Source organism: Hemiscyllium ocellatum, chromosome 7 (genome assembly GCF_020745735.1).
Source record: "Hemiscyllium ocellatum isolate sHemOce1 chromosome 7, sHemOce1.pat.X.cur, whole genome shotgun sequence".
Classification (NCBI taxonomy): Eukaryota; Metazoa; Chordata; class Chondrichthyes; order Orectolobiformes; family Hemiscylliidae; genus Hemiscyllium; species Hemiscyllium ocellatum.
Genome location: NC_083407.1, coordinates 63,693,163 through 63,716,556, shown reverse-complemented (window position 1 = coordinate 63,716,556; position 23,394 = coordinate 63,693,163). Strand labels below are relative to the sequence as shown.

The 23,394-nt window shown below is 39.2% G+C and overlaps 1 protein-coding gene across 5 annotated transcripts in view; it reads left to right on the top strand.

Moving 5' to 3' along the window:
• ppig (peptidylprolyl isomerase G (cyclophilin G)) overlaps window positions 1-17,488 on the top strand; it is a 46,863-nt gene extending 29,375 nt beyond the window's left edge. For all 5 annotated transcript variants that reach the window (XM_060827281.1, XM_060827282.1, XM_060827278.1 and 2 more), the window contains 3 exons: window positions 3,798-3,885; window positions 7,371-7,513; window positions 15,392-17,488. In XM_060827281.1, the coding sequence (XP_060683264.1) occupies window positions 3,798-3,885; window positions 7,371-7,513; window positions 15,392-17,291 (2,131 nt within the window). In that variant the 3' untranslated portion in view covers window positions 17,292-17,488. The remainder of the gene's footprint in view (window positions 1-3,797; window positions 3,886-7,370; window positions 7,514-15,391) is intronic.
• Window positions 17,489-23,394: the final 5,906 nt, after the last annotated feature.

Here is a 23,394-nt window from a genome sequence, read left to right as displayed (position 1 = left end):
CTTGCACTCAGGATTGCAAGAAAACCAATTTAAGGGGAAAACTGATATTTGTACCATAGGAGAGTGCTGAATAGTTGACAGGGGATAGAGGCATTGAAAATGCACCAGTTAATGATAATTGACAGTTAGCTGTAGGCTTTATTTAAATTTTAAACCAGGCAGGTTGACTGATTGTTTAAGGCATTACAATGAGAAAAAAACTGAAATGGCAAAAAAAAAAGCAAAGTTTGCAGTTGTCTATTTGTCAACTAATCAACATACTTCTTTTAGACAGAGTCATAGAGATGTACAGCATGGAAACAGACCCTTCGGTCCAACCTGTCCATGCCGACCAGATATCTCAACCCAATCCAGTCCCACCTGCCAGCACCCGGCCCATATTCCTCCAAACCCTTCCTATTCATATACCCATCCAAATGCCTCTTAAATGTTGCAATTGTACCAGCCTCCACCACATCGTCTGGTAGCTCATTCCATACACGTACCACCCTCTGCGTGAAAAAGTTGCCCCTTAGGTCTCTTTTATATCTTTCCCCTCTCACCCTAAACCTCTGGACTCCCCAACCCCAGGGAAAAGTCTTTGTCTATTTATCCTATCTATGCCCCTCATAATTTTGTAAACCTCTGTAAGGTCACCCCTCTGCCTCTGCCGCTCCAGGGAAAACAGCCCCAGCCTGTTCAGCCTCTCCCTGTAGCTCAGATCCTCCAACCCTGACAACATCCTTGTAAATCTTTTCTGAACCCTTTCAAGTTTCACAACATCTTTCCGATAGGAAGGAGACTAGAATTCCACGCAGTATTCCAACAGTGGCCTAACCAATGTCCTGTACAGCCGCAACATGACCTCCCAACTCCTATACTCAATATTCTGACCAATAAAGGAAAGCATACCAAACGCCGCCTTCACTATCCTATCTACCTGTGACTCCACTTTCAAGGAGCTATGAATCTGCACTCCAAGATCTCTGTTCAGCAACACTCCCTATGACTTATACACTTAATGGTAAAGTCCTGCTAAGATTTGTTCTCCTAAAATGCAGCACCTCGCATTTATCGGAATTAAACTCCATCTGCCACTTCTCAGCCCATTGGCCCATCTGGTCCAGATTCTGTTGTAATCTGAGGTTTTACCCTCTTTGCTGTCCACTACACCTCCAATTTTGGTGTCAATTGCAAACTTACTAACCCTGTACCTCTTATGCTCGCTTCCAAATCATTTATGTAATTGACAAAAAGTAGAGGATTCAGCACCGATCCTTGTGGCACTTCACTGGTCACAAGCCTCCCGTTTGAAAAACAACCCTTCAACACTACCCTCTGTCTTCTACCTTTGAACCAGTTCTGTATCCAAATGGCTAGTTCTCCCTGTATCTCCATGAGATCTAACCTTGCTAATCAGTCTCCCATGGGGAACCTTGTCGAACGCCTTACTGATGTCCATATAGATCACATCTACTGCTCAGCCCTCATCAATCTTCTTTGTTACTTCTTTAAAAAACTCAATCAAGTTTGTGAGACATGATTTCCCACACACAAAGCCATGTTGACTATCCCGAATCAGTCCTTGCCTTTCCAAGTACATGAACATCCTGTTCCTCAGGATTCTCTCCAACAACTTGCCCACCACCGAGGTCAGGCACACTGGTCTATAGTTCCCTGGCTTGTCTTTACCGCCCTTCTTGAACAGTGGCACCACGTTTGCCAATCTCCAGTCTTCCGGCACTTCACCTGTGACTATCGATGATAGAAATATCTCAGCAAGAGGCCCAGCAATCACTTCTCTAGCTTCCCACAGAGTTCTAGGGTACTCCTGATCAAGTCCTGGGGATTTATCCACATTTATCCGTTTCAAGACATCCAGCACTTCCTCCTCTGTAATCTGGACATTTTGCAAGATGTCACCATCTATTTTCCCACTGTCGATATCTTCTATATCCTTTTCCACAGTAAATACTGATGCAAAATATTCATTTAGTATCTCCCCCATTTTCTGTGGCTCCACACAAAGGCCACCTTGCTGATCTTTGAGGAGCCCTATTCTCTCCCTAGTTACCCTTTTGTCCTTAATATATTTGTAAAAACCCTTTGGATTCTCCTTAATTCTATTTGCCAAAGCTATCTCATGTCCCCGTTTTGCCGTCCTGATTTCCCTCTCAAGTATACTCCTACTTCCTTTATACTCTAAGGATTCACTTGATCTATTCTGTGTATACCATACATATGCTTCCTTCTTTTTCTTAACCAAACCCTCAATTTCTTTAGTCATCCAGCATTCCCTATACCTACCAGCCTTCCCTTTCACCCTGACAGGAATATACTTTCTCTAGATTCTTGTTATCTCATTTCTGAAGGCTTCCCACTTTCCAGCTGTATCTTTACCTGCGAACATCTGTCCCCAATCAGCTTTTGAAAGTTCTTGCCTAATACCGTCAAAATTGGCCTTTCTTCAATTTAGAACTTCAAATTTTAGATCTGGTCTATCCTTTTCCATCACTCTTTTAAATGTTATCTTTTAGTTACATAGTTATTTCTTGCAACTTGTTCTGATGTGCGTAAGATGAAAAGGTATGACACAATGTGTGTTTTCTCAGCAATACTCGAATAACATGTTTATAGCACAGAAGGAAGCTGGCTGGTTCATTGTATTGATGCCATTTCTCTGCAAGAACAGCTCAGTTCATTCTACTTTGTTTCCCTTTCCCAGTAATCCAGCATTTTTTCTTCTCTCCAAGTGCTTATCTTATTCCAATTTGAAAAGTGATTGTGTCTGCCTCCACTGCACTCTCCAACAGTGTATTCTAAGTTCTAACCATTTGCTATGTATCTAGGCTACTGCTAGACATTCTGCAGCAAGTAATTCACGTTCCAAGAGTTTGTCCATGATCTACAATGCACAAGTTAGGACACTGTCATTAAATTCTTTACTTACCTGCACAAGTGTTCTTCCAGAAACTTAACGCTGTCCACATCAAAGCAAACCATTTGATCAACAAATAAACAAAAAACTGCGGATATTGGAAATCAGAAACACAAACAGAAATTGCTGGGAAAACTCAGCAGGTCTGGCAGGATCTGTGCAGGGAAAGCAGAGTTAACGTTCTGAGTCCAGTGACCATGCTTCAGAACTATTCTGATGTTCACCCTGCCTTCTGTCCACAGATGCTGCCAGACTTGCTGAGAGTTTTCAGCAATTTCCATTTGACCAGCACCCCAAAGTGTCGCCCGTGTGGCTTGTATCTGGAGAGCAATTTTATGTTAGTGCAGAGCTTCAAAGAGCTAATTAATCAGCTCTAAACTGAAACAACTGTGACTGAAGAGAAGAGCATTGTCTAATTAGATCTGTGTTCTTCTTCAATGAAGGTCCATGGACCCATCTTGCAAAAAGGACCAAGATAGTGTTTGATTATGGGGGGGGAAATAGCAATACTGTATAAATACCTATGTTTGTTTTCCTAAGAAATAAATAATATCACTGAAATTGTAAAGCTAACGCACTGTATTTATGTTAACATGATAACATTTTAAACAGTTCATAGTTGCATTGTTCTCGTGGCTGACTACGTATTCTTCACCTTCTGTGAACTTGAACACATCCAAACCTTTACTTGCCTTGGCACAAAGTTCTGCTTGCCCTCAGTGACCTATATTAGCTTTATAATTCTACTTCAGCATCAATGATCCCTACCTCAATAATCCCACTAGCATTACAATAACATAAATGTTAACAGTGACTCTTTGTTCAATCAAGCAAGTATGAGTAAATATTGTTGTAGAATAATAGTCTTTATCTTGAACAGCAATGTATCAAATTCCCAAATGTCTACATATCAAAGAAGACTCCTAGTAACCAGGTCAGGGCGAAAAATTAAAGGAAGAGGACCACGGGTAAGTAAATGTTTTTTGGAACTATATTTGTTTCCCTTAAAGCTGTTGATAGAAAGAAATTAGAATTTTAATTTGGTATAAGTGGCAGGGTTGATTAAGTGAATAAGTTCTCAACTCTTAATCAAGTTCCATTTGATACTTTAGAACTGGACTGACAGCTGAGTACAAAGGGAGTGATGTCCTTGGGAGCAATCATTTAAACTGAATCTGTTCGTGAAATGGATGTAAAAGCTCTCATGGTCATGTTTGAAGAGTAGAGTTCACTTCAATATCATTACTAAAACAAGTTAAACAAGTAATTATGGGACCTTGTGATATGCAACCTGCTGCCATGTTTTCTTACATCACTGATTGCACCTGAAGACTAATTCATTGGTTTTACAAAGTTAAAAATCACACAACACCAGGTTATAATCCAACAGGTTTAATTGGAAGCACTAGCTTTCGGAGCGACGCTCCTTCATCAGGTGGTTGTGGAGGACACAATTGTAAGATACAGAATTTATAGCAAAAGTTTACAGTGTGATGTAACTGAAATTATACATTGAAAAATACCTTGATAGTTTGTTGAGTCTTTCATCTGTTCGAATACCATGATAGTTTCACTTCTTTCATGTGTAAATCACAAAAATTTTTTTTAAAAGTTACATTCTCAGGTTAACTGTAACAATTGGTGTTAGCCAGGCAATATGTTGAAGGTGTTAGCCCCCGGGTTCTCTGTCTGTGCCATAATGTTTAGACTGATTCTAATCTAAAAAGTGAGTTAACAGAGTCTTACATGAATTCATGCAGTTTTTGAGCAAAGTACAATGTAACTCTGCAAGTACAAATTCGCCCCACAAACGTATATATGTGTGTGTGTGTCTGTCTGTCTGGGGTGGGGGGTTGTGAGTGTGAGAGAGAGTGTATACATGTGTGTATGCGAGTGTAGTGTCTTAAGTCTGTGAGGGGGTGCGTGTGGGAGTATGTCTGTAAGGGTCTGTGTGCGTGTGTGTAGTGCAATGGTAGTCACCTGTAGTGTGACATGAACCCAAGGTCCCAGTTGAGGCCCTCCCTATGGGTACGGAACTTAGCTATCAGCCTCTGCTCGGCCACTTTTCGCTGCTACCTGTCCCGAAGTCCACCTTGGAGGATGGTCACCTGAAGATCTGAGGTCAAATATCTTGGACCGCTGAAGTGTTCTCAAACTGGGAGGGGACACTCCTGCCTGTTGATTGTTGTGCAGTGCCTATTCATCCGTTGCCGTAGCCTTTGCTCGGTTTCCCCAATGTACCATGCCTCAGGGCATCCTTGCTTGCAACATATAAGATAGACAACGTTGGCTGAGATACATGAGTACCTGCCATGTACATGGTAGGAGGTGTCCCCACCTGTAATGGTGGTTTCCATGTCCATACTCTTGACACGTCTTGCAGTGCCTACCGTGACAGGGTTGTATGGAGTTGTCCTGAAAGCCGGGCAGCTTGCTGTGAACAATGATCTGTTTGAGGTTTGGCAGTTGTTTAAAGGCAAGTAGTGGAGGTGTGGGGAAGGTCTTGGCGAGGTGCTCATCCTCATTGATAATGTGTTGCAGGTCACTGATAAAACTACACAGTGATATCAACAAGTTTCATTCCACCATCAAACTCACCATGGACTACTCTCGGCTATCTGTCTCATTCTTGGACACATGCATCTCCATCAAGCATGGACACCTCAGCACCACACTCTACCGGAAACCCACAGACAACCTCACAATGCTACACTTCTCCAGCATCCACCCAAAATATATTAAAACAGCTGTCCCCTATGGACAAGTCCTGTGCGTACACCGGATCTATTCAGATGAGGAGGAACGTGATGGGCACCTGGAAGTACTCATGCATTCCCTCATAAATATGGGGTACAATACTCAACTCATCGACCGCTAGTTCTGACGTGCCACAACAAGGAACCGTAATGACCTCCTCAGGAGACAGACACTTGCTACAAGCGACAGGGTACCTTTTGTTATCCAGTACTTCCCAGGAGCTGAAAAACTACACCATGTGCTTTGTGACCTGCAACGCATTATCAATGAGGATGAGCATCTCACCATGGTCTTCCCCACACCTCCACTGCTTGCCTTTAAACAACCGCAAAACCTCAAACAGATCATTGTTCATAGCAAACTGCCTGGCTTTCAGGACAACTCCATACAACCCTGTCACGGTAGGCACTGCAAGACGTGTCAGAGTGTGGACATGGATACCACCATTACACGTGGGGATACCACCCACCATGTACGTGGCAGGTACTCATGCGACTCAGCCAACGTTATCTATCTTATACTTTGCAGGCAAGGATGCCCTGAGGCATGGTACATTGGGGAAACCGAGCAGAGGCTACGGCAACGGATGAATGGGCACTGCACAACAATCGACAGACAAGAGTGTTACCTCCCAGTGGTCCAAGATATTCGACCTCGGACCTTTGGGTGACTATCCTCCAAGGCGGACTTCGGGACAGGCAGCAGTGAAAAGTGGCAGCGCAGAGGCTGATAGCTAAGTTCCGTACCCATAGGGAGGGCCCCAACCGGGACTTTGGGTTCATGTCACACTACAGGTGACCACCATTGCACTATACACGCATACTCCTACACACACGCACACACTCTCACATGCATCCTCTCACAGACTTAGACCTCTCTATACTCACGCACACACATATATACTCTCTCACAGACATTCATAACCCCCCACCCCAGACACGCACACACACATACCCACACTCCTACAGACACACACACTCCCACACTTTCACATGCACCCCGTCACAGATGTAAGACACTCTACACTCACATATATACACTCTCTCTCACCCTCACAACCCCCCACCCCAGACAGACAGACACACACCCACATGCACACATATACATATACGTTTGTAGGGTGAATTTGTACTTGCAGAATTACATTGTTCTTTGCTCAAAAACTGCATGAATTCATGTAAGACTCTGTTAACACACGTTTTAGATTAGAATCAGTCTAAACATTATGGCTCAGACAGAGAACACAAGGAACTAACACCTTCAACATATTATCTGGCTAACACCAATTGTTACAGTTAATCTGAGAATGTAACTTTTTAAAAAAAGGTTTTGTGATTTACACATGAAAGAAGTGGAACTATCATGGTATTCAAACAGGTGAAAGACTCAACAAACAATCCAGGTATTTTTCAATGTATAATTTCAGTTACATCACACTGTAAACTTTTGCTATAAATTTTGTGTCTTACAATTGTGTCCTCCACAACCACTGATGAAGGAGTAGTGCTTCCAATTAAACCTGTTGGACTATAACCTGGTGTTGTGTGATTTTTAACTTTGTACAATTCAGCCCAACACCGGCATCTCCGAATCATTGGTTGTAGAGTAATTTGAGCATTGAGATTGTGAATGATGTTACATAAATACATTAATTGGGATTCACATATTTATGCATTCTAAACATGGTCTTGCGCAGCGCTATCGAACACCTTCAAGATCAAGGTCTCGGTCCAGAGATCGATTTCGGCGCAGTGAAACTCCCCCACACTGGAGACAGGAGATGCAACGAGCACAAAGAATGAGGGTTTCAAGTGGAGAACGATGGATCAAAGGAGACAAGTAAGTGTCACAAAGCTACTCAGTGATCTGTATTGTCTCCAGATAAGAGTATTTTAAGTATCCCATTTAATTTATAGACTCGATATCTCTTGAAATTTGTATGGGTCTTTGAAGTATTAGCTTTTTTCTGGGTACTTACTGGCTGCAAAATTCATTTAGTATCGTTGGATATATCAAAGCTTTGTGACTTTCAGAAGATGACAAAGTAGATGTACGTGTTCCATTAACTTCGTGGTGAAAGAGGTAATGCCAAAGTATAAGGATTATTATAATCCTCTGGGAATTAGATAGTCGATGGTTTTCCAGCGGGAATTCCTGCATCTATTTTCACATTAATTACATCAAAAATTCCTTTTAGGTTTTTTAGTTGTTGCATGGAAATTAACAGAATCCAGTTGGCTCTTTAGGTGGGAGAATTTTGATATGTAAGGCAAGTTTCAAAAACAAATGAAATGTGGAATTATGTTTTTGTACTCTTAGCTGCTTGAATGGTGGAATTGATTATGCTGTGTTTGCTTTCCCAAATGATTGTTTTTGTTTCAGTACATTGATACCTGTTTTGACAGTACAAAGGCTGGTGGCCCCTTTTTCCCACTTTTGTCTCTGCCCGCCTCCAATCCCAAATTACAATGTTGGGAGGAGCATTGAATGGTTATCTACACTAATCAGGTCTCTGTATAGAATTCCTTTGTGAACTGATGAGATTCCAGCTTTATTCGTTTATTATAGATCATTTAATTATTGAACTGTTGTCACAGATAGTCTTTCTTTGTTTCTGTGCAATTATTTCCTTGCAAATAAGTTTAATGGTATTAGCTGAACATCACTGTCTGGTTTTGTGGTATTTCTCCAATTCTTTGTTGATAGGCGTCCATGGAGTGCAGCTCATTTGAGTCTGAGGTAAGTACACAGTCATGGTATGTGGAGGACTGTTTTACATTATTGGAAATATGGTTCTGCTTATGGAAACTACCATCTATTGTGAATGGAAATGAAAGAACATTGAGGCTGTACTCTTATAGTAGCATATCTGTGTATCAAAAAATTTAATTTCATGTTTATTCAAATGTTTGGCATCCTGTAAAATTAATTTGCTTAAGTGAATTTGTGATTCTGAGAGTTTTGATGAAGCTGGAATACTCTGTTCTTGTTCAAGAGCCTATTACTATTGCTGAGCAACTTATACTTACATTAAAGTTGATGAGCTCTGCTCTTGCTTCATGCTTCTCTATCAAAATCTCAATTTCTGGCCACTGGAGTAACTGATGCAGAAATGTTGTTTTAGTCTTTTTTTAACTAGATGTAATAAGTGAATGACACTCCTAGCTTCCTCCCAAAACTCTTATTCAACCCAATTATGAAAATTATTTATCAGAAAAGTCTTTCTCTACCAGGTGTCAACTTTTTTTTGTAAGGGCTCTTTGAGATATTCTCATGGATTGCATTTTGACTTTTCAGAAGCTGCTTACTTATTCTCAGCAACTTCATTATCAGATGATGTGGGGTTTTCTTTTTTAATCTGCATGTAGATTGGTCGAAGCAGCTCGGTCAGGGTAGCCTTGAAGAGGAGTTTGTTGTGTGTATCCATGATGGCTTTCTTGAGCAGCATGTAATGGAACCGACGAGGAAGCAAGCTATCCTAGATCTGGTCCTATGTAACGAGACAGGAATAATTAATGACCTCATAGTCAGGGATTCTCTTGGAAGGTGTATGGTTAAATTTAAATACAGCTGGGTAATGTGAAGATAAAATCCAATACTAGGGTCCTATGCTTGAATAAGGGGGACTATGATAGAATGAGGGAGATCCTGGCTAAAGCAGACTGGAAACCGGGACTTTATGGTGCGGCAGTTGGCAAGCACTGGAGGACCTTCAAAGAAATTTTTCAAAGTGCTCAGCAAAAGTATATTCCGGCGAGAAGGAAGGACCATAAGAAGAGAGCCACAAAAATAGGTATAAAGAAAAGTAAGATGGAACATGAGAAAAATCCAGCACAGAATATAAAGACAGATAGCAAAAGCTTCTATGAATATATAAAACTAAGAGTGGCTAAAGTAAATGTTGGTCCTTTAGAGGATGAGAAGGGACAGTTAGTTATGGGATATGATGAAATGGCTGAGGCATTGAACAAGTACTTTGCATCAGTCTTCACAGTGGAGAATACTAATAACATGCCAGTAAGAAATGAAAGTAGGTGAAGACCTGAAAGCAATTATTATTATGGAAGAATTAGTGTTGGGTAAGCTAATGGAGCTAAGGATAGATACATCTGGCTCTGATGGAATGCATCCCAGGTCACTGAAAGAGATGGTGGGAGAAATAGCAGGTGGCCTAGCAGTAATTTTCCAAAATTAGCTGGACTCTGGGGCAGTCCCAGCAGATTGGAAAATAACAAATGTGATGCCACTGTTTAAAAAGGGAAGGAGACAAAAGTTGAGGAATTATAGACCAGTGAGCTTAACCTCTGTAGCGGGGAAGTGCTTGAGTCTATTATCAAGGAAGAAATAGCAGGGCACCTCAAAAGAAAATGTCCTATTGTGTAGTCGCAGCATGGGTTCATGAAGGGCAGGTCATGCTTCACAAATCTTTTGGAATTCTATGAAGACATTTCAAGCAAGGTGGACAATGGTAACTCAGTGAATGTGGTGTACCCAGATTTCCAAAAGGCCTTTAACAAGGTGCTGCAAATGAGACTGCGCTGCACAAGTGCAGTGGTGTTAGGGGTCGAGTATTAAAGTGTTGGAGGATTGGTTGACTGACAGGAAGCAAATAAATAAATATTCTGGCTGACGGTCAGTGACTAGTGGTATGCCTCAGAGATCGGTGTTGGGACCACAATTATTTACAATTTATATACATGATTTGGAGTTGGGGGACTACATATACAGTGTAAAAATTTGCCAGTGACACTAAGATGAGTGGCAGAGCAAAATGTGTAGAGGACTGTGCAGAGGAACATCGATACATCGAGTGAGTGGGCAAAAGTCTGGCAGGTGGAATACAATGTTGTAAATGTGAAGTCATACATTTTGGTTGGAGTAACAGCAAAATAGATTATTACTTGAATGGTAAAAATTTGCAGCATGCTGATTTGCAGAGGGACCTGGGTGTCCTTGTGCATGAATCACAGAAAGTTGGTCTGCAGGTGCAACAAGTAATTAGGAAGGCAAATGGAATTTTGTTCTTCATTGCTAAAGGGGCTGAGTTAAAACACAGAGGCAATGTTACAGCTATACAAGGTGCTGGTGAGGCCCACCTGGAGTACTGTGTGCAGATTGGTCTCCTTACTTAAGAAAGGATGTACTGGCACTGGAGAGTGTGCAGATGGGGTTCACTAGGTTGATTCTGGAGTTGAGGGGGTTGGCTTTATGAGGAGAGACTGAATAGACTGAGATCATTGGAATCCAGAAGATGTCGGGGGATCTAAGAGAAACATAAAATTATGAAGGGAATCGATAAAATGGGAATAGATAGGATGTTTCCACTGGTAGATGAGACTAGGACAAGAGGGCATGGCCTCAAGATTAGAGGGAGTAGATTTAGAACTGAACTGAGAAGGAATGTCTTCACCCAGAGGGTTGTTAATCTATGGGATTCCTTGCCCAGGGAAGTAGTTGTCATGACTTCAATTGTTGCTTTTAAAGCTGAGGTAGATACTTGATTGAAAAATAAAGGAATTAAGGGATATGGCGAAAATGTGGATAAGTGTGGCAACAAATGAAGACAAAGAATAGTAAGTGCAGAGATAATGAGTCCACAAAAAAGATTAGCAATGATCTTACTGAGTGGCAGAGCAGGGCCGGACGGCCTACTCCTGCTCCTAGATCTTATGTTCTAAGAGACCACAGATGTGAAAAAAAACACTAAGCAGACAAATTAATTCGTTTAATTTGGAATCTTTTAAATATGATGCTCCAATTGATTTGCTATAGACGCATCTTCCATACCCCATTGTCATAATGGAATCATAATGATATTGTAAATAGCCCTTATCCTAATTATGCCACGATATATATACGTTGCAATAAACCACTGTTCCCCAACGCCAGACATCTTGTAATGAGTCGCTGTCCCTGTCACAATTTCAAAAATCCACTCGTTGTAACAAGATAGCAATTTGACCTTCGGGGCCGCTACAATTAATTCAAACCTCCTTTCATCAGATCAGTGATATTTTTCTTGCACTGCTTGCTGTTATTGAGGATTAGTTCAGCCAGTTCACTTGATACTTCGATGGTGAATGCCTTTGGAATATTTGATGAGCTTTAAGTTTGGGCACATGTGCAATAGCAGTCTATTATGATTTACAATGTGACGTTAATTTCCTTGATGAGCCTTTTTTTGGTGGGAATTTGATTTAAGACCATAAGACATAGGAGTGGAAGTAAGGCCATTCGGCCCATCGAGTCCACTCTGCTATTCAATCATGGCTGATGGACATTTCAACTCCACTTACCCGCATTCTTCCCGTAGCCCTTAATTTCTCATGACATCAAGAATCTATCAATCCCTGCCTTGAAGACATTTAGCGTCCTGGCCTCCACTGCACTCTGCGGCAATGAATTCCACAGGCCCACCACTCTCTCAAGTCTCCCCTTAATCTTCTAAACTCCAATGAATATAATCCCAGGATCCTCAGCCGTTCCTCGTATGTTAGACCAATCGTTCCAGGGATCATCTGTGTGAATCTCCGCTGGACACGCTCCAGTGCCAGTATGTCCTTCCTGAGGTGTGGGGACAAAAACTGGACACAGTACTCCAAATGGGGCATAACCAGAGCTTTATAAAGGCACCTCTTCACCTGAGTTTAATTTGAATTCAGCATTCTTTCAAATATAAGTCATGGAAGGATTGGTTCTTTTATACGCAGAAGGATATAAAAGACTCATCCATCAAACCTTAACATATCATTTGCCAAGTACAATGTAACTGCCGGTCTTCTTTAAACCCATGTTGCAGCAGTGGTCTATGCTTCCTCCTGATATTCAGGATACGCAGTAACTGTTTTAGAATCAAAAAATCAACAAGCTGCCCTGTCTGCACACCACATATTTCAACACAACAGTTCATATAAAATTATTTGATCCAATCAGGTAGATAACTATTAACACTCAAATAAGCTTTTAAATGTGTCCAAATCAAACAGGACGTACCAATTAGAGCATGTAGGAATATTGCCAGTGAACATTTTTGGAATTTTTTAAATAAAAAGAACTCTGTTGTTTGCCCCAGTACTGTATATCTTTGTCTTTTGTTAACTTTCATTCTTGATTTGTTTTTGATTTTGAATACTTTTAAATCAAAACAAATTCCAGTTCCGGGATCCTTTGTCCAAAAACCTTAGGTTCGGTGCTTCTCGGTTGAATGGTATTTTCGATTTTAACGTACGCTTACCTTACCCTCTAAGATCTTTTGCTGATCATCAGATGATGAAAAACACAATTTAAGTCTTGAAGTTGTACTTCCCCTAGTCTGTTGGGGAATGGGTTTACATTTTCTTTTATGAAAAACTTGATGGTATTTGTAACCTTTATTTTCTTTCATTATCTCTGCACTTACTATTCTTTGTCTCCATTTGTTGCCACACTTCTGTAGTTAGATCTGCTCGGTGCCCTTTGGAAGAAAACTAGGCTTGGCCAGAACAGACCTAAAAGTGAAGTTTTTTCCAGTAGGCTCAAACCATGCAGTAGACATGCTAAGCTTGGAATGATGGTGAAAAAACCTCACTTGTAGGCCTGTTTGAAGAAACCTTCAGTTTTTAGGTATTTTCGGTTTTCTCGCATGCAGATAAAGAATAGCCAACCTGTATATCCTTCACTGTTTCATGAAATATTTAATGTTGCACAAGTTCATTACAGATAAGGGAATCAATTCATCTGTCTTAAATCATCTTGAATAGCCGCACCATTCCACACACCTTTCTTAACACCTAAGTATTGAGTCATTTAATAGTAAAGGATTTTAGTATTGCTGAGAAAAGTCACATTTTGTGAAGCCTGAAGTCTTGCATTCATCAGGACATTTACAGAATTATGAAAATGAAGGGAAATGACATTTTATACTGTCTGAGATCAGTGCTGTTGGTTGGCAAGTTGACTGTGATTACTGAGGTGTTGTTAGGGAGAATGCATCCAGTTAGATGATGGCTGACGGTTAACTGCCAAACTTTGTTTAAATTTAAACAAGGCAACTTGACTTTGGCCAAGGCATTACCATTAGGACTGAACCAGAAAATGGCCAACACACACACTAAGTTGAAACAGGAGCATTGTGTGTACATGTCCTTAAAACTGCAAAGAACAAGGCCCCCTATATTAATATATTTAGCTTCGAGTACAAGCAAGGGTGACACATTGTGAGCCCAACTAACAACCTTAAATTGGTTTAGTGTAATTCTTAGTCACTCTGGATTATTTAGAAGATATTGTCAAACTGCAGAATCATATTTAACATTAAGTACATACCCTGTTTGCAAAAGTCAAAACCATGTGTTTTTTTGAGTAATTTCTTATTCATTTCGAGGATTTTAGCATTGTCCTTCAATTTTTATCATAACTAAAGACCTTTAATGTGGAATTTAGTCATCCGCATTTTGGAAGGTAAGATACAAAGTCGTGCAGGATTTCCACAACCATTTGAATTGTCAGTTCTTCACAAAGGAAAACAAGAGGTAGGGCAGGCAAGATCTTTCCCTTTCGAATGCTTTTTTTTAGCTTACTAGGTTATTGTTTTTGAGTAATGAAGTTTCCTGCTGAAAATCAAGTGTAGCTTTATGCTAATTAGGAAGTACTTAAAAGGACTATTGAAGGCATTTTAAAGTTGTTTATCCTTGTATTATTCTAGTAAGTATGGATTTGCTGCAAATTGTTAGTGTTTTAAACTGGATTTGAAGCACAAGGTTGAAAGCAAATTATCAAGTTTTGCTTTATGGGATGTATTGATGCATTTTCATCTAAATAATTTCTTGTGCAGAATTTGAAAATATCTAAGTGAAGTTGCTAAATAAATAAATTACTATGCCTAATAATGAGTATGGGATTATATTGTTCAATTTGTATGAAGAAATAATTACGTTTATTTTATGTATGACAGTGTGTTCTGAATTAGTTAATATCAGGATAATCATAAATTGGGATAGAAGTTTATAAACAATGTGTCTATTTTATCTCCTCTTGACTTAGTTTGATAATTTTTTTATATAAATGGCTTACGAAGTTTGTTGTAAGCTTGCTGTAGCTTGGTCCATTTGTGTTTTCAATTTATTTTCTATCACCTGAAATCTCAGGAATTGCTTGCATTTGTTAATTCTTCAAAATCAGAAAAACAATCTGAGCCGTTGATAGTATCTAGCCATAAGAGATAGGAAATTTAACTGCTCTTTGTCCCTTTCAAAAATGCATTTTGTAGGTATATGTAATTGTAGCATCCATGCAGACTAGCTGCAACCTGCTATCAGAGCCATTATTTTCTTCCTGTTTAGCATTTCATCCATACTGTTCCTGCGTGTTCTTATGATTTTTTTATTGCCAATTCAAGTGCTAAAATGAAGTAAAAGCTCTTCCATATGCAGTAAATATTAAGTATCAACTCCAAATTCAAATATATATTTAAGTAAAAACAGAAAATGCCAGAGATTTTCAGATCTGACAGCATCTATTCGGAGTGAAGTAATTAATGTGTCAGGCTGACGATTTTTCCATTTAACTGTTGTGATGAAAGATTAGCTTGTTTTTCTCTGCCCAGATGCTGCCTTACCTGTGTATTTCTTGCATTTGCTATTTTCATTTCAAATTTCCAACTTCTGCGGTATTTTGCTTTAATTCTGTAAGTTTTGCTGTTGCTAATTCTTTTCTTTCCTCTCCAACTGCTGCTTAAAGGGGTGAAGTGAATGAAAAGAAAGAGAACCACAACAATAGAAGCCCAGACAGAGGGAGAGAGCGAATATCTTCAGACTACAAGCCAGACATATTGGATAGTCCGAAAAGGAGCAAAGAAAGGGATAAAAAAACTGAACGAGAGACTGGGAGGAGTCATCGATCTAAAAGTAAAGAAAGAGAACTGAAGAAAACAAACAGAGATGACAAATCTGACAAAAGCAAACCTAAAAAGAGAAATAGATCAAGGAGTAAAGAAAGAAATCAAAGCAGAAGCAAAGATAAGGAAAAACATGACAAAACTAGAATCAGGGACAGAGAGCAGAAACCAAACAAAGAAAAGAGAGCAAATTCAAGAAGCAAAGATAGGGAGCATGCAAAGGGCAAAGAGCGGGATAAACCTGTTAAATCAACTAAAGAGCAGGGAAGACGTGAAAAATCTCAAAGCAGAGAACAGAGTAGAAGTAAAGAGAGAGGAAAATGTGCAAAGTCAAAATCTAGAACTCACGATCGAGAAAAGAGTAGCAGTAAAGAGAAGGGGAAACGGTCCAAGTCTCGAAGTAAGGATCGAGAACAGAACAATAGCAAAGAGTTGGAGAAACAAACCAAGTCAAAATCTAGAAGTAGGGACCGAGAACAGAATAATGATAAAGTGTTGGAGAAACAAGTCAAGTCAAAATCCAGGAGTAAAGAACGGGAGCAAAGTAACGGAAAAGAGGGGGAGAAACAAGCCAAGTCAAAATCCAGCACACGCGATCCAGGGGAGATTAACAATAAAGCCTGGGAGAAACGAGCCAAGTCACAATCCAGAAGTAGGGAACGGGAACAGAATAACAACAAAGGGAAGGGAGAAGAGACCAATTCAAGGAGTAGGGATCGAGAACAAAGTAACAGCAAAGGGAGGGGTAAAGAAGCCAAATCAAGAAGCAGAGATCGAGAACGGAGTAAGAATAGAGAGAGAAGAAAACGAGTCAGATCGAAATCCAGAAGTAAAGATCGTAAACAGAGTAAGAGCAGAGAGAGAGCAAAACGGGCCAAATCGAAATCTAAAAGTAGAGAAAGAAGTAAAAGCAGGGAACGGGATAGAAGGGCCAAATCAAGATCCAGAAGTCGAGAACAGAGTAAAGACAAATATAGAGGGAAAAGGGCCAAATCCAGAAGTAAAGATCGGCATAAAAGTAAAAGTAAGGAAAGAGGACGTCGAGACAAGTCGAGGAGTAGAGATAGAGTAAAAGACAGAAGTAGAGAAGGAGAAAAGCATGCAAACTCAAGAAGCAGAGGCAGGGAACAAAAACGTAAGGAAAACTGGATTAAATCCAACAGTAATGACGAGGAACAGGGCAAGAGTAAAGATCAAGAAAAAAGAGCAAAATCCAAAAGTAAGGAAAGGGATAGAAGTCAGAGCAAAGAAGCACGCAGGGACAGAGATAGAGAACAGAAAAAGAGGGGACGTTCAAAAAGCAAAGACAGAAGAACCCCTGAGAAAGATAGGTATGATAATTCAAAGAAGGAGCAAAAGTCTAAACATTCAGGAGATAATCCAAATAAGGAGAAAGATTTAAAGAATTCTGAAAATCAAAATTCAAATGGGAAAATAATACACAGCAGGGAGGGTGAAAAACCAAAAAGCCAGGGAAGGGATCATAGCAGCAGCTCTGAGAGTCTGAAAGAAGATGAAGATAGGAATAAAAAGGAAAAAAGTAGTAGTCCAAGCTTGAAGAGAAAAAGGGGGAGTAGTAAAAGCAAAATATCTGAAGAAAAGTCTGCATTTAGAAGCAGATTATGTGAACATGATGACAAAATTAAGAAGTCAAACAGCAGAACAAAAAATCGGAACCACGAGAAAGAGCAAAACTCAAACTGTGATTCATCCCCTAGTTCAGATGAAGATAGAAGTGAATAAATGTGCTTTATGGACAAGTGATCAATTGCCAATAAATGTTTCTGTGATTTGTTTTTCAGAGATATGTTAGGGACATGTCTTTTAAATCTGGATTTCAGTTTGAGTTTGTTTTTTTTTGACAATCTGCAGCCTGGATTATTTGTACTACTGGACTTTTAATAAATTTGTAAAGTGTTGCAAAAGATGATTTCATCTAATGTTTTAATTTTGGAGCATTTTGGTTTTTAGCTTTATTTTGTGATGTTTCTGAAACAGACCAATAAATAACTTTTTATTGGAGTTTGATTTTAGCGTTTTCCATAACAGCATTTTTTTTGTTTGAATGGGAATAATGTATCTGAATGGATTGACAGCTTTCTGGTAATTGCCATCCTGCTACTTTTTTTCACAGCAATGGGTAGCAGAGATCTTGAGTGAAATGAGTTTAAGCAGGTTTGACCTACTTCCTTATGTATTAAATTCACAGCATAGCACGGATGCAATGCAGCATCATGCTAAAATGGGAGTGTTGCTCGGAGACACTACTGGGATGGTTGTTATTGGGAAGTGGGGATATAATGTTGAGTCATCTTGAAATTGATATTCTGCAATATACCTCCACTGCACATGACCGAAAAATGATTCATGACACAGGAAAGAATTTTCCTCATCTTGGTGATTACAGGAATTCACTAATATTGTATATTTTATTTTCAGCAGCATTGCACAGTACTCTGCAACACAATAGCTTAGTGGTTAGCACTGCTGCCTCTCAGAGCCTGGTTGGATTCCAGCCTCCACACTGTCTATGGGAGTTTGCACATTTTCCCTGTGTCTGTGTGGTTTTCCTCCCACAATCCAAAGATGTGCAAGTTAGCTGAATTGGCTATGCTAAATTGCCCAGTGTCCAGTGATGTGCAGGCTAGGTGGACTAGCTGTGGGAAACCAGGTTACAAGGATAGGGTAGAGGTGGGTCTGGGTGGGATGCTCTTTGGAGGGTTGTTATGGTTTTGATGGGCCAAATGGCCTGCTTCCACACTGTAAGGATTCTATGATTCTGTAAATTTGACTTTCATTTATCAGTATAATGTGTTGCAGAATCTTTTTGTTTAGCTATAATATTGAAGACATGCATAAGACAGAAATGCTTTCAATTTGGAATTGAAGTACAGTCCTTAAAATTTTCATTTAATGTAACGTCTTACATAAAGGTTTGATTTCATGTATTCGGTTTACTCGTGTTCAATTTGCATTAAACTGAAACACTACAAAATATTAAATTCTTTTAAAAAGTAATTTTGCTGGGCTGAGAACTACACATGTTCATGTGACCGCGCAGAATAGCGAAGATCTTGATGTATAAACAAAGGAATCCCACCAAAATGCTGCAACATGTTCCAAAGTTTTAAAATAGTATTTCTAATGACTCCTGTGGAATTTTTCTTGCTGTGATTGTTCACATACTCTGTACATTGCAACCACAGTCCTGAACAAACATGCTTCATGTAGTGAAATGCCATGCTACAACATGTCCTATACTTGTATATTTGGGCAAACATTTTTACCTGGGGTAATTTAGAGAAACAGATGCTCCAGTATCCTCATCCCTTCTGATGTTTTTGGCAAAATAGAATTTCTTAACAGAGCTTCGCTAAATATTTTGTCTATGACATAACAATGTTTCTAGTTGTATGCACCAACTGTGCAACCAGGCCTTGATTCCATTGTTATATTTTAGATGTCTTAGTGATTTGGGGCAAGCAACATTTAACATTTTATTTCATTTTTTTTCTTGAAATTGTTTGAAAATTGTCTTTTCTCAGATTCTGCCTTGAAGGATCATCTGAATGTTTCTGATTTAAATTTTTTGGTATGAAAAGATAAAGATCAAAATCTTTTTCTGAACTTTTGAAGCAGGTTTGTTTTTCCACAATTAAATTCTGTAGTAACTTTATGGAAGTTGTTCCTTCAACAGATGTATGGTTATTAGTGTATGGCCCTTGTGTTTTTTTTACGAAGTTCTATCATGCAATAAAATCATTGCACACATTTTATTTGTAAAGCTTATAACGAATTCTACCTTGCAATAAAAGTATTAAGTTCTTCAAACAACATTTTATAAATGAGAATCATTTATTAGTATATGTAGTGATTATTGAAAGCAGCAGTACTCCATTCTAACCCTATAATATGCAGAGGTATTTTGTGGAACACAAAGATTATTGATATATATACCTATGTATTGATTTGTAGTTAACCTCTAGTATTTACATTAGTCTTGAAATCTTGACTGCCAAAATGTTAACTGGTGAAGCAAAGGAAAAGTCTTGCAGTTATGCGTGAAAGTTATATAATCTTATAATCTTATCTTGGTTATAAGACAGCCTGCTGAAATTAGGGTCTCAGCTTGTTCTTACTGTGTTGTTGAGTCTGACTCCAAACTTCAGTATCATACTTACACTTTTGTACTTTATATTTCCAAAGGCACTTTGTTCTGTCACAGCATTAAGTGCAGACTTCTGTTTTGTGTTCTATCTGTTTCCCAACTTGGCAACTTTTGGGGCTTTGTCCCTATTATTCTCCTAATCCAACATGAAAAAAAACCTTCAAATTCAAAATGGTATATTTCCGCAAGTATTGGTGTATAGGTAGAAGAGGGAGGAGTGTGCAGGGGAGGGATATATCATTAAATGTGTGTATCCTTCTTAAACATCTATTGGAGTCATTCCCAAATCTGAAATCAATGAGATGAAATGTTGTGCTAACTTAGAACAGATCAGGGATCTGCATGGTTTAATAGTACAATATGCATTGTACTTGTGATTTAAGCTGCTTGTACAATTGATTTTGGTTTTTTTTGTCTGTCACAGAGTGTGACAATTTGAAATAAAAGTTTTGACGTTCAGTGGCATGGCCTTGACTCATTCAACCCATTTGTTAACTCTTATGACATTGTCCAAAAGGGAAAGTTATGAAAGTTACATCAAAAATAATTACATGCGCTTCTGTCCTGATTCTTTCACAGGGATGGAGAAGGTCTTTCACTTAGTTAAAACAGTGTCAGAGCCTTAGTTCCAGAAGTGTTGTCCCTGAATCTGGTAACCATTCTTTATGCCAAGGGGGAATGTGGTGGTGATTTGTAATTTACACATTGCTGATTCACAGGGGCAACTGCATATGTGAAAGTGCAGCTTCATTCAAATAGGTGCAATTGTTTTTTAGTGGGTTGGCCAAAGTACCTTAATTTTACACAATTCGTGGGAAAGGCTAACCTTGTGGGAGTTTTTTTTAAAGAGTGGGGATAACATTTTAGTGAGTTTGAGGGACACCTTTTGGAGAGGGAAGTGTCCTGCGAAGAGTTCAAGTGCCCGTTGGGATTATTAGACATGACATGAATACGCTTGAAAAGTGAAGTGAGAGGATGAGAGAGTTTTGTTTTATTCTTAAGTCCTAGAGAGCTGAAACCAGCCTGTCAACTCGCTTCAGCATGCTGCCATCCCTCTGATTGCTTTTGCATTTGTTCTGGGCATCAAAAATGACTCCTGCTGTCTACTGAGTGAGTTTTGCAGAATTTGGAATAATTCTGGCACTTCACTCCAAACTTTGGGAACAGCAAAATCAGGATTCTCTTTAAAAATTCTTCATAATTCTGGAAATAATTTTTTCCTGAGAATGAAATTGACAGATTTATCTAAGTTGCTGATTCAAGAAGAGGTATTCACCTTTTCATTAAAAGAAACTGGTTCAATGCAGTCTTTGGTTCCCAAATAGAAGTGAGCAATGCTAAAACCTGTCAGTACAGTAGTACCGCTGTTTGAATTTGGGATGATTTTTAAATAATAAAATGCTAAGTATAATATTGCTGATTACCTTTATTCCCAAAATAATGTAAATGACACAAGGGTGTTAATTACTGGGGCCAAGTGGGAATGTTTTTAGTTTGTTCAGTTATAGGTGGAGGCATTTGTATTTGTACAACTTTTTTGAAATCTGAAAGTCTAGAAATTTGCAAAAAGTGTAAAGCTACAAGGTTCATGGAAATCAAAGAACATGGACACAAAAATTAAATGGTTACTTAGATAGTAAAAGCATATTAACATTTTTTCCAATCTAAACTTGACTCCTTAAATCAATTTTTTTCTATTCAAATTAGACTTGTACCCAAAATAAATTTGTATGATATTTATCAAAACTTAGAAATTGAATTACTTGTATTGATTTGTAGATTCCTTTGTAAGGGATTTCAGTGACCTTCCATTTACTTTCAGTTTTGACAAGTTTGATCCTTTAAAGTACTGCAACAGTCCCACCGATGCAGGCTTCTTGCTCTATATAGAGTCATACAGCACGGCAAGAGACCCTTCAGCCCAACTGATCCAGGCCGAGCATGTTTTCTGAACTAAACTAGTTCCATGTGCTTGCGATTGGTCATACTCCTTTAAACCTTTCCTGTTTCCCCCTCCACCACCCAACAAAGCTTGGTTATCCTACAGTATTGCTATAAATATAACTCACTGTTAGAAATCCTTCAGTTAACCAAAGTGGGATGAGTTTTAAAATTGACCAGCCAAAACAAGGCTTTATACTTTATTTTATAACCATGGAGTCAGTAATTAAGTTATCTTGAAACTAACCAAGTTATTTCCGTAACCAAATCACAACAATCCTCTGCAATCTTGAGCAGTTTGTTGAAATTTGGCACAGCCATCACTGTCTAACTTATGAAGCCCTTTTAATCTCTCAAATAGCCTGACAAGATTATGGGCGGCACGGTGGCACAGTGGTTAGCACTGCTGCCTCACAGCGCCTGAGACCCAGGTTCAATTCCCGACTCAGGCGACTGACTGTGTGGAGTTTGCATGTTCTCCCCGTGTCAGCGTGGGTTTCCTCCGGGTGCTCCGGTTTCCTCCCACAGTCCAAAGATGTGCGAATTGGTCAGGTGAATTGGCCATGCTAAATTGCCCGTAGTGTTAGGTAAGGGGTAAATGTAGGGGTATGGGTGGGTTTCGCTTCGGCGGGTCGGTATGGACTTGTTGGGCCGAAGGGCCTGTTTCCACACTGTAAGTCTAAGTCTAATTATACCCAGTCATATTTGGCTTGCTTCAACAGATTTGAATGGAGTCACTACTTCGTTGAAGTTTAGGGCAAGTCTCATGTAAAATCCATGTTTCAAGGAACTGCAGTATCTTCCCATTGGTTTTAGAAACAAGAATGCCTATAATGACTTGAACGTTGACTTCTCCAGACAATTCAGCTTTGCCTCATGACATATCCCAAAAAAACATGGCCTTAGCAAATTGACGTCACCAGTTAATGTGACATTTTCTGAGTCAACCTTTCTCAGTATGAGGTTCTTCACATTGTCTTTCAGAGTATCATTGTGGATCAATAAATAGTCAATAGAAACATAGTTTATTGATAGTCTGATAATAACTTGATTTATTAGCCTTTGAAAGCTAGCTAGTATATTCATCATTATGAATAACATTACATTGATTGAGGCTGTGTCATTAAAAGAAGAAATTTGTTTGATTGCTGTGTTAGTCAAAAATGACAATACCCTTTTCATAAGTCAATCTTGCTGAAAATGCAGAACTTCTAACTCAATGCAATCTTCATTTTGTGGTAAAGGACAAGAGTCTCGTTATGGCATTCGCTTATTTATATTTAATGCAACTACCTTGATCCAGTTCACTAGATCATTATGCAACTTGAAAATAAATTTTCTTACTTGGGCCTATTTCTTAGGGCTACGTTTAAGTTGATTTTGATTAGTGGATGGAGCACTTCCTTCATCCACATCATGTAGATACTTTCTAATCAACCTGTGCAGAAATGTTATTACAGACTTGCAGGTGGGACTTGAACCAAGGCCTTCCGGGTCAGAGGGAGGGACATTATCACTACACTACAAGAACCCTCAATCCACATGATGTACAGTGACCCATATTCTTTTATCAGTTTACATATGTCACCCTGAAACTCTGTTGAAAGATGGTATACTTAATCTAAATTCTTTAGCATCTCTACTGGCTAATTTTATTACTGGGATTTGATGTGAATATTTTCAGCCTTTGTCTCGTCATGTACTTATACTTGGTAGTGTGGATGAGCAGAGGGATCT